The 12,706-nt window shown below is 35.6% G+C and overlaps 1 protein-coding gene across 1 annotated transcript in view; it reads left to right on the top strand.

Moving 5' to 3' along the window:
* The window catches only part of LOC109109094 (2-oxoisovalerate dehydrogenase subunit beta, mitochondrial-like), a 70,227-nt gene that overhangs the window by 8,097 nt on the left and 49,424 nt on the right, over positions 1 to 12,706 (top strand). The window contains exons 5-8 of the mRNA XM_042771968.1: positions 111 to 266; positions 1,989 to 2,097; positions 9,662 to 9,759; positions 10,715 to 10,825. Coding sequence (XP_042627902.1) covers positions 111 to 266; positions 1,989 to 2,097; positions 9,662 to 9,759; positions 10,715 to 10,825 — 474 coding nt within the window. The remainder of the gene's footprint in view (positions 1 to 110; positions 267 to 1,988; positions 2,098 to 9,661; positions 9,760 to 10,714; positions 10,826 to 12,706) is intronic.

Below are 12,706 nucleotides of genomic sequence, written 5' to 3'. Positions count from 1 at the left end.
TGTTTTAAAAAGCTTTGGTGACAATGGCAAGACGTTTTGTTTGTGACCGCTTCCATCCTTTCTTGCACACACATGTGAGTTGTAAATGTTAACGTCTGATGCTGTTGAAGATCGTGAACGAAGCAGCCAAGTACCGGTACCGCTCCGGGAACATGTTCGACTGCGGGAAGCTGACCATCAGAGCTCCGTGGGGCTGCGTGGGGCACGGCTCCATCTATCACTCCCAGTGTCCCGAGGCCTTCTTCACACACTGTCCTGGAATCAAGGTGAATCTCGCCAGGGGTAACTCACATTTCAAAGAAAAGAGGTCACACTTTAGTTCTCACTATTAACTATGAATTTTGCCTCAATAAACTCCTAATTTTCTTCTAATAGTTGTTAAGTTTAGATCTGAGGTTTAAGGATTAAGGGATCTAAAAAGGCTATGCAGAATAAGCCAATAATATGTGCTTTATAAGTACTAATAAACAACCGATATGCTAGTGATGTGCATGCTTATGAGCAACTCGTTAAAAGTGAGAAGTGGTTACCGAAAGTTCAAAATAACAGCATTTATTTGAAAATAGAAATCTTTTGTAACGTTGTTGTTACAAAACTTAAATGTCTTTGCTGTCACTTTTGATCAATTTAATGCATACTTCTTGAAAAAAGCCTGTTCGTACCAAGAATGATAACTATAAAGATAACTATAACAGTTTTGTCATCTGCCACTTTAAATGTCTGAGCTCTTTAAAATGGCATGGTTTCTGATCGGTCAGTGGTTTTGTCATTTATCAGTTCTGAAAGTGATTCCAACAGTGTTGTTCCTCTGCGTCATTAACGCTGTTCTTATCGACTTCCCATAAAATTAGAACGTTTATTAATACTGCATTTTTATAGTTATCGTCCTTGGTGTGAACTGGCCTTCTAGGTATTATTTTCTTGAAAAAATCTTACTGAACGCAAACCTTTGAACTAGTTTTTATCTTTAAGTGTTCTGTAGGGCAGTAAGAGATTCTCATAGTCTGTGAAGGACTTAGTTTGCAAAAGGAGTTACATTATAATTGACACACACAGCAGAATATATGTGACCCTGGACCACAAAACCAGTCTTAAGTGTCAGTTTTTCGAAACTGAAATTTATACATCATCTGAAAGCTGAACAAATATTTGTCTGAGATGCAACTATTTGAAAATCTGGAATCTGAGGGTAAAAAAAAAAATCTAAATACTGAGAAAATCCACTTTAAAGTCCAAATGAAGTTCTAAGCTATGCATATTACTAATCAAAAATTAGGTTTTGATATATTTATGGTAGGAAATTTACAAAATATATTCATGGAATATGATCTTTACTTAATATCCTAATGATTTTTGAACTAAAAGAAAAATCTATAATTTTGACCCATGCAATGTATTTTTGTCTATTGCTACAAATATACCCCAGAGACTTAAGACTGCTTTTGTGCTCCAGGCTCACATATGTGCTAAGAATAATGATAAACATATCAGTCTGAGGTAGATTAAGCTCTTTACTCGTCTCACTCGCAGTACAACACATATTTAGCAAGCTGCATCAAAATACTCAGAAATATTAGAGTTTGGATCAGATTCAAAGCAGATGGATGTTTGACTCTCTAGTGACTTGCAGCAGCTCTCATCTGGACCAGACATTAATGATCCGAGCGGACTGAACCTCTTCACTCTGTAGTCTGATTCTCTGTGCATCACCAATCTTTCTTGTTGTGCTGCAAATCTTTTCTTGCGACTTCATCTGTAATGGTCTGTTCCCTTCGAATGGGTCTCTTTGAAAATCCAGGAATACGTGGCTTTTGATAGTAAATCACTTTTTCCATCTCAAGGCATCTTTAAAATGCACCCCATGGGGAGACACGGTGTCGCCTTTGGAGTCTTAAGTGTCCTTATAAATGTACAAATGACAAGTTTATTTATTTTTCCCTTTTGTGAAACAAATAATATATTTTTTCCCCCCTTTCTGTGTCTGTTAGATTGTTGTGCCGAGAGGTCCGGTCCAGGCCAAGGGTCTTCTTCTGTCCTGCATCGCTGATCAAAACCCCTGCATCTTCTTTGAGCCCAAAATCCTGTACAGAGCAGCAGGTGAGAGTATGGATTATGGGTAGCTGACATTAGCTTCTGTTCTTTAGCATTCATATTCTAAAGGGATTCAAAGCCACATTGTCTTCTACAAATTATTATGCATGTAGCTTTAATGAGATCATATTAACTGAGAAACTACAAGGAATGTTTCTACTTTTAAAGATGCATCTAACTCACTGGAGGTAAAGTAAACGGAGAAAAACCTAAAATAAACGGTGATCAGTTAAGAAAATTTTATAAACATTTATGCATTAGCCTAAAATCCTCATGTTGACTACAGAAGTCAATAGTCACATACAGATATGTTTTGAATGTCATCTGTGTTCTGATTACACTGAGCATATGATGCACTGAAATACAAATCTCGGTGAAAACTTGAGAATTTTAACACAGTGGGATGAAACCCAAAACTTAACATTTTAAATGATCTTTTGTTTGAAATTGCAAAAAAAAAAAAAAATAATAATAATAATAATTTTGTAAGAGCTTATATTGGCTTACTTGGCTTTACTAGAATATAATAAGATTGTTGTTAAAAGTATGTTGTATATTTTATATTTTAAAACTTAAGAATCCCCAGAAAAGGGCGAAAATGCATGATGCTGCATTAAATAGCCTCACAGCAAGTGAAAATGATGTTTATTAAAGCGCTAATAACCAAAAGGGCAATCATTTTTGAGATTATGAACTTTGATACACAAATGGGAAATGCATTTGATGATGAATTTTGAGTTTTTAGTGTGTGTGTGTGTCACGTGAGCACCAAATAGTTTTTTTTATGGCATGCATGAGATGAAGTGGCTGAAATATTGTTGAAAAATCAGTATTTTTATCCTGTCCATTGCTATGGTTATCACTGTGTCGCATGCATGTATGAAATATGCAAATGTCATACCCTAAACTTTGCAGCATACATGTTTCTGAAAATCAGAAGAAAACTAAAATTATAACTGCGTAAAGCATGCTCCCTTTATCACTAAAAATCATCACTCACTCATCTTAGTTCATCACGATCCACAAAAGTTCTGTTATAATCAGTGAAGCTCTCTGAACTGCACAGTGAATCTCTTATCATCTGCACTTAGTTATGAGAGGATTCACCTGCGTGCAAAACTGCACCTAATAAAAACTCCGGTGCTTTCAGCGGTGAGTGAATTCTGACAAACTAAAACGTTTCTGATTGGCCATTGCATTCATGAAATCAACAGATATGTCTGTGATTGGCTACATCGCTGCAAAAAACAAACAAAAAAAAAAACGCGTTGTAAATAGTAACTTTTGACGCGGTCCAGAGTGCAGATACGTACTGGACAGTTTGCCAGATCTTCAATTGCTTTGGCTTTCATTTGAGGGTCTTTAGCACCCTCTAGTACCCCTTTAGAACCGGGCCTGGGCTTGGCTAGAGACCCAGCGTTATACTGGCCATTGGAGACCCTGCTCTCTATTTATATAGGTGTCATCATTGACCATTGAAAAAATGTTTCATCTACTGATGCAAACATACTAATTAAAACTTCAAACAAAAAATGAGATGTGATGAATAACAAAAACAGCTACAGACCTGTCAAATATAAAAATGAAGAATAAGCTGCAGTTGATATTAGCCAGAAAGATATGTACTTTTTATTTGGAAGATATGCAATTTAAGAAAAACATTGTTTGTAGTATCACATCACATTACTTGTTCAGTCAGTGGGTGGTGTTTATTGATCTCTTGAATGGTTGTTTCAGCTCCCATTTTGTCTGCTCGTAAATCAGAGTGATCTGTTGAGTGTATTTGATCTTTCAGACAGATCAGTGAGTATCTAGAATGGTCTTAATATTCCTAGATGCTTTGCAGCTGTTGAATGAAGACATGCTGTTTCTCATTTCTCTCTCTCTCTCAGTGCCTTACGCTGTACGTGTTTCACTGAGGTATGGCTCCAGTTCAGTCACAAGTCATGAGAGTAATGTGGAGGGGATTCTTTAAAGTCTGCATGAAATAAAAGTTCACACACGTGTATTTTCTAAATGCATGGTATACATCTTATTCTGGATGTTTTCATCCATGCATAACATAAGTTTCATTTTTGTAGCAGTGTTTTGACCTTGTAATGTCGCAATCTTTGATTTTCCGGTGAATGACAGACTTCTCCAATCATTAAATCTGCTTAAACTCCGCCCCTTCACTATCACCTTCACCTTCGCTGCATTATGACATGCTCATTTTATTACCATAACACAAGATATTACATTAGACTCAAAATCAGATCAGACTCCATCTCGCTTTTGGTTTTTTCAATGTATTTTTTTTTTAAACTGCTCAAAAACATTTTTTTTTTTTTTTTTTTTAATTATTAAAGAAAATGCATAATTTTAAATATGCATATTGTTTATTTTTATTTATTTTTTTATTGCTGTAGCTACTACAGGCATTAGCAAAATCATGGTATTGAGTTTGATTGCCAGTGAATGCATGAACTGATGGAATGTGTACTTTGATGCTGCATAAGTCGCACTTTGGATACATGTGTCTGCCAAATGCAGAAATGTAAATGGAGCAACAGTCTTTTCTTCCATTAAATGGTGTGCAGCTAGCAGCATTTCATATCTGGGGCTAAATTGACCACTGCCAAAACTAACCGAGCACACTTCGAGTTATTGTTTATGAGAAGAATCTTTGGTGCAGTTTAAAGCATGAGTAAGTATGGCTCTAAAAGTCCTCTAAAAATCCTCATATCCAAAGAAATGGTTTATTAATGAAATGAATGAAGAGTGGAGAAGGTAATGAATGCACTTTTTTAGGAAGCCAATGCGAGTGTGGTTTGCCATGAGGATGAGAGCAGATTCATCTCCTGCATTAGACCTGCTCTCTGTCTGTTGCTGCTCTGACTTATGTGTCTCTCAAGAATCTTGCTGTATGACTTTAATTTCCTGACTGAACATCGGAGCTTGTTTTAGGATCTTTGGCTCCTTATCATTATTTGGTTTTAATTTTAGAGCGGTGCTTTTTATATGCAGTTATTCTTACAAGTTGGGAATAAATCATTCAGCATTGAGTTTGTGTAATTCTTGATTTGAAAAACATTATATGTTTATTTGATGGTAATGTGGAATTTTCCAATTTGTCTTTTTTTTTCGAAGTTGCCATTGCCAGCATTAAAAGTAATGTCGTAAATTGTAACTCAGGCATGTTTAATTGGCCATAAATACAGTGTTGATTTATTACATGGTATTTAGAAGTTCACAGCACTGTTTGGAATTAGATTTAATTTTCTGAAGTTCTGTTTTGTTAATTGTCCCTGTGGAGGCGATCTTTGCAGTGCTTGGGTTTCGTTTAGTGGTGGCTAGGGTCTTCTTAAAGGGACAGTTCACCCAAAATGAAAATTTGCTGCTAATGAACTGAACCAGTTCTTTGAAGAAAAAAAAACCTGTCTGAAAGAACCAGTTTGCAGAAAATAATCAGATTTCCCCGTTTGTCTGAGGCTCTGGATTACAGGTAATAATATTATAAATAATGTTTGGCTTCTTGCACAGACTGATCAATTCACTTCACAAGACCTCAATATATCATCAGGAGCCATGGGTATTCATTTTGTGTTGCCTGTTCATGCTTTTTGACTCCCAAAGTGTCAGTAGCCACTGACTTGCATTTTATGACTCACCAAGGATCATGTTTTCAGCTAAAAATATTCTTTACTGTTTTACTGAAGAATAAGAGTCACCTACATCTTGGGTGGCTTGAGGGGGAGAAAATTAACAGCACATTTTCATTTTTTTGGTTGAACTATCTCTTTAAGGCTTTTAGCATGTGGCTGTGTGTTTGCTAGGGACAAATCCCAAGACTCTGGCTGGATGTTGAGTTTAGGTTTAGAGTATTTTAGCATTGTGATGAAACTCACACCCTTAATAGTCAACAGTATTGTCTACACTGCATCAGATGTCTTCGGAAATATGATATCGATGTGAGGGAGCTTTCATGGCTTTAGTATAAACATGTACATGTACAGAGGTTGGGCAAAATTATGTCAACACCCATTATTATAAAGATTAATATAATTTGTGCAGACTGCAATGAAAAAAATCTTTGATCTTTTCATTGTCTATATTCTCTAGTTTATATATGAGTGCAGTATAAGTTCAGCGGTAATTAGAACAAGCCATAGCCAAGTCTCATTATTGGATGAAAACCGAAAGTGAATGATTGGGACCATTGGACACTAAGAAGGATTTTGTCTGAAAACGTCACTGAACTACTGCTGCAAAGTGACCGCAAACCTCGATATTCATTGTGACTGAACTTCACAAAGCCAACGTCCATGAAAGAGCTGCAACTTTAATCAGACAACCGTGCTAAAATGTGAAAAAGATAGGGTCACGATCATAAAACTGGGACAGTTGGAGCATCAAGATGAACTCCATCCTCTGCCTTGATCAGACAAACCACCTGACTTTTGATTTTTGGAGACGAGTGTAAAGCAGATTCCCTTGTGTTCAACAGATGGATGACATTCAAATGAAAACTATTCAAAAGTTATTTAAATCCGTTCTAAGAAGTTTGGAGGTTGTATTAAATACAAATGGTGGTAAAACACTTTGATTTAGAAATACGACCTATTTCCCAGGTGTTCACGTGATTTATTTTCCAACCCCTGTATGTTTCCCCATCTCTTAAAGAGTGGTTTTATCATTAGATCGAGCAGTATATTTAAGTGTCAGCTGAAAACACACCTCAGGCATCCAACAGTCCACCACTACCAAGAGTCTGGACCATTAGTGATGCGTTCTTACTAGACTTCATCAATCACTCCAACCGCTTTCCACTGAGTGTGCTGCGTAGCATTATTATTTTCATTTTTTGGCTGCAGGAATCTTGCTGGTGTCTGAATCCAGAATCAGGCTGTGAATGAACATTTGGTCACTGTGAGTAAAAAATGAGTTCATTTGATATTTGCAACGACCTTAGCATGGACCTTAGTTTGGACAAGCTGAGTTGCATTTACACTCTAGATCCATTGATAGTTAATGTTGTGCACATGAGAGATGGATGTCTAAAACATGCAGGCATTCAGTTGTTGTGTTAATTGAGCGCAGTAGTATAGTTTAAGCAGTGTCCTCAATCGCCACGTCTTGACGGTATTTCATCTTGTTCCCTTGACTAGTACGCAGAATGTTTTATGACTTTACTGGTGTATGTTATTTGGTTTTCATTATCAGATGTGCTGCAGACAAAGTACAGTGCCAGAAATCCTGGAGCGGTTTGCTGTATGTAAAGCTGCTAAACATTAGGGTTCACAGCCGGTTTGAAGAAAATTATGTTTTTTTTTTATTAACCTGAGATTCAGTAGAACACTCTGACCTCGACACTGAACTGCTGTTGAGGCAATGTAAGGAATAATTGTAAGCTATCAAAATAATTTCAGAATAATAAAAAATGCACTAATACTTTTTTTCCAAATATTGAAGAAAATATAGTATTGACCTGTGTTTTTAATAACAATTAGAATTAGTTTTAATTTTTGTACTTTTACTTTTCCTTTAAATTTAGTCATTTTGTTATGTGCTTTTGTCATTTTTATTAGTTTTTGTTTATTTAACGTAATACTGTTTAGGTGTAATTTTTATTTCAGTTTTAGTTTTGATGCATCAAGTTAAAATAAATTAAAATTGCAAATGTTGCTTAGGCAGTTAACTGAAGTAAAATTAAGTGTTTATATTAATATTTAAAAATATATATATATATATATATATATATATATATATATATATATATATATATATATATATATATATATATATATATATATATATATATATATATATATTTTTATATTTAAAAAAAATAAAATAAATAAATAAAATCATAACCATATTGTCAAAAAGCAAAAATAACAAATATAACCATAAGAATTCTCAAGGAACCCAAGAAAGACTTCACTATCTGGATCTGCGCTAGATGGACGTTAGCTTTAGCTAAATATGTTTAGATAAAACCACTTCAGCTGTTTTCATTTATCCAGATGTGGGGGCCAAACTATGTCAGAAAAATGCCTCTGTACATATGAAACATCAAAAGCACTCAGTCTCAGCTCTTCCTGGTTTTCCAAAGAAAGTTTTTACTCCATGTATAAGTGAAATATAACCCATACTTGTATAGAAAAGAAAATAATAGATTTTTCACAAGCTTCTGTTTCTAATTCAGAGCAAAAGCACGCTCCTCACCAACCAACATCAACTTCAATCATTTTCAACAAAATTACTTTAAACCTCAATATCAAAACAGGAAGATTTCCCAGAAGACCACCAGGACAGTGACTTCAGTGAGCGTATAAACTGGGATGAGGAAAATGGCTCTAATTAAACATAATTTAACCATAAAGATAATACAAAAAACAAAGAGCTCGTGAGATATGACAGCTGTGAAAAGTTCTCTCTGTGCTCCTGCTGCCAGGTGAGACTAAACCTTTCTTCCAGCCTTGCAAAACTTGTCCTGACGCAAGCTTACTGCTCATTACTTTTTCAATATCATGAGTATGAACAGATCAAAAGGATAGGAAGGGTCTCAACGGACCTGTCACAAACATCATGCATATCTTTTGTTTCATGTCCTTCAAGACCCCCCCCCCCCCTTTTTCCTACAGTAATTGAGCAATATAACAGTTTCCTCCACAGCTTTATAAAGCTTATGATCAGCATGATCAAAACATTGCTGTTCAACCTGTTTCACACACAATCTACTCCATTCCCAATTCCATACTAACTATACTAAAGAGTAGTTTATCAATTAAAAGGTCTCTAGTGTAATTGTACAGAAGTCCTCCTTCATCTGGAGCTTCTGGTGTCAAATCTTTTCTGATTTTGATCAAGTAAAGGTCAGAATAACTGCAGTAATATCTCCAGATGAACTCTTACTGGACTGAAGCAGCTCAGCTTTACTTGATTCTCCATCAATCATGTTTTAGAGTCTCAAATCTGATCATCGGGATCTTTTGAGGAGCGTTTATTTATTCATCACTCAAACATCAACAAATTACATTTAAATAAATTTTTGCAGATATAGAGCGACAACTGATATTTATATAATCTTATAAAATCTTATAAAGATCTCATTGATTTACATTATAATAATATATATAAATAACATATACAAATATCATATTTTTGCCCAAATTGAATATTTTTCTCTCAATAAAACTCTATCAATAAAACTCAGCTGTTTTTTCCTCTCTGTCAGACTAGATGAGCCATACAAGATTTGTGTATCAAATTATGCCAAACCTAAAAACACACATGCAAACATTTATTTAAAAATATTTAGACTAAAGGTTTATTAAACCGTTACAAAAACCTTTTTCTGACTATTATTTCACATGTCAGGCTTAGGGCTGCAAAAGGGTGGAACATTTCCAGTAAATTTTGGAAACATTCCAGAAATTTTGGGAACTTTCCAGGATTTTTGGGGAATATTCTCAAGATTTTTGGAAAGTTTCTGGAAATTTACGGGAAATTTCCCACCCCTTTGCAACCCTAGTCGGGCTTCCCAGGCTTTGTGGGCTGGTGAGTGATGTGTGGTTCTGTGTTGCAGTGGAGCAGGTGCCCACAGAAGCCTATCAGATCCCGCTCTCGCAGGCCGAGGTGCTGCAGGAGGGCAGTGACCTCACGCTGGTGGCCTGGGGAACACAGGTACGTCTCTCTGGGAGTCCTGACGCTCAGCTCACACACTCCACAGGGTTATCCTGCTGAACCACTGATGAGTGCAGAGACGAGGTGACTCCGCCAGCCGTTCGTGAATAGGCTTGATTCTAACAGACAGCGCTCTCCTTTTGCTTTTCATTCATCTCACCGAGACATGAGCAACACAAACCTGGCCTTCGGGATTAATTCAATATTTCTGATATATGCTGAAATATCCTGATATATATAATTTTTTTTTTTTTAAGAAGTTAATACTTTCTAATAAACAAGGACAGTAAAGACATTTATAATGTTAGATTTCTGTTTCAAGTAAATGTGGTTCTTTTAAACTTTATATTCTTTAAAAAATCCTGAGAAATAAAATGTATCAGTGTTTCCACAAAAATATTTATCAGTACAACTGTGTTCAACATTGATAATAATCAGAAATGTTTCTCGAGCAGCAGATCATCATATTAGAATGATTTCTGAAGATCATGTGACACTGAAGACTGGAGTAATGATGCTGAAAATACAGCTGCACATCACAGAAATAAATTACACTTTAACAGATATTCACATAGAAATCACTTATTTTAAATTGTAATAATATTCCACATTTTCATTGTTTTTACTGTATTTTTGATCAAACCAATACAGTCTTGGTGAGAAGAGACTTCTTTCAAAAGCATAAAAAAATCTTATTAAACTCAAACGTTGAAATTGAAACAGTTCAACTGTTTGTTTGTTTTAATGCAGAAAAATATGGTTTCAAATAGTGAGGAAAAGTGTGCCTTTTAGTATTTTAATAAATATTTGACTTTATTTTACCTAATAATGAAAAATATCAGGTAAAATCATGTTAATCCTCGTTTGTTAGTCTGATCTGAATAGTCTGTTAGTCTAATAGTGTTAGCAAATAAAACCAAGTGTCGTAAGTTCACCTTTGACCTTTGGCCTGCAGGTGCATGTGCTGAAGGAGGTGGCTGCCATGGCACAGGAGAAGCTGGGCGTCTCCTGTGAGCTCATCGACCTACGGACCATTTTGCCTTGGGACACAGAGACGGTTTGCAAGGTATGATGTGAACACACACGTTTGCTTCAGACCAAAATTAAGAGTTCATTTACTTGCTGTACAAAAGTATGAGCTTCTCTCATGAATCACAGAAGGAGATTATATTTTCAGAAGCTGCTCTTTTCTACACTGTGAAAGTGAAAGGTTATTCAGGCTCGTGAATTTTTAAAATGATCAGTCCTATTTATACTTTATATAAAGGAAAACCTTCAGCTAAAAATTAGTAAAATTATTTCCACATTAGTGTTTTTTCCTATTTCCCATTTTGGTTCATTAATGGTTTTATGTACTAAAGTTTTTGGACAGGTAAGAAATCAGTTTTATTTGTCCAAAAGACAAGCACATTGTTTAAAAGTTCACCCAAAAAATTAAAATTATTCAGTCGAACAGTAATGAAGATTTGATGATTGCTAATTTATAAAATCCAAGCCGGCGGCTGCCATCACTTTAAGAGTCAAAAAATATTTCACATCATTATCGGGTGCTTTAATAATATAATTTTGCGTATACGTTATGTCACTGTGTGATTACGTGAACAAACTAATGAACTGAACCCGTTAATCGAAACAAACTGTCTGAAAGAACCAGTTTGAGAATCAAAAGGAATCAGATTTCCGCGAGGCTCTGGATTACAGGTAATAATGTTGTAAATAATGTTCAGTTTCTTGCACAGACTGATCGTTTTGCTTCATAAGACCTCAATATATCATCAGGAGCCACGAGTATTAATATTTTCTTGCCTGTTCATGCTTTTTTTTTTTGACTGTGCTGGTAGCCACTGACTTGTATTTTATAAATCACCAAGGACCTCGGTTTCAGCTAAAAATCTTCTCTACTGTTCGACTGAGATTCACATTTTCTTTTTTGGGTGAACTGTCCCTTTAATGCGGAGGCCTGCAGAACCCTACAAACTAGTGTTTATCAGTGCCATGTCAAAAAGGTCTTATAAGTTAAGTTGGCATGTAATATTGCTTTATGGCGGTGCTTTTCATTGTATGGTAATTTCTCAAACAGAACTGGCGATACAGACAGTGTGACTCGTATTGAGTCTCTGCTGTAGCAGTGTGATCAGGGACCAGATGCAGATTCTCATGGGGCTGTTCGATGGAAAACAGCTTCTTAAATAAGCATGAAATCCATTGAACTGCCTGCATGAAACTCAATAGTGTGTTTACAGTGAAGCACTACACAGTGTTCGCTGGAAAAACAGCTTGGTACAGTTTCACCCTTGAAATAATTATTATTATTATTATTTGACATTTCTCTGTCAATTTGTACCTGATGTCCTTCATTCGCTCAAAAGTCTGCTTTTTGATATATCTGGTTTGCTAATGCAGTGATATTCGTATTTGGTTTACATACGTGTTCAAATCCCAGTGTATATCACACACGTGTCATTATTTGGTAGCAGCGTAGAGTAACTTTGTAATTAAGCAATTTGCCCTGAACTGAAACAGTTGAGGAGTATGGTCTTTGTTCATGACCCAAGAAAATGCAGTTGTGTTCTGGTAACTTCTATAAAGTCGATATTAAAGTGCAGAGCAGAAACATTTTGAATCCAGATGTGCATCGAGCTTCAGTGAACGAAGCAAACAAACAAACATGCAGATCTCTGAATGCTCAGTGCGTTTGTTGTTGTGGAACCAGAAGTTGAACACACGGACCAATTCAGTTAATAACAGGAGACATAAAACTCAGAGCAGTATTTGAAGATTGATGAGAAATTTAAAATGCACTTATAAAAGTAAGAATGAACAAAACAAAGCCTGTTTTGTGCCATGTTTGTTCATTTGCTGTGTATATATGTGTGCGTAATGTGTCTGTGAATCTGATAAAAAAAGGAAAACTTTGAGTTTACAAGCAATTCACTTATTTTGTTGT

Source organism: Cyprinus carpio, chromosome A16 (genome assembly GCF_018340385.1).
Source record: "Cyprinus carpio isolate SPL01 chromosome A16, ASM1834038v1, whole genome shotgun sequence".
In the NCBI taxonomy this organism is placed as follows: Eukaryota; Metazoa; Chordata; class Actinopteri; order Cypriniformes; family Cyprinidae; genus Cyprinus; species Cyprinus carpio.
The sequence above is the reverse complement of the archived record's forward strand: the minus strand, read 5'-3'. Positions and strand labels throughout refer to the sequence as shown.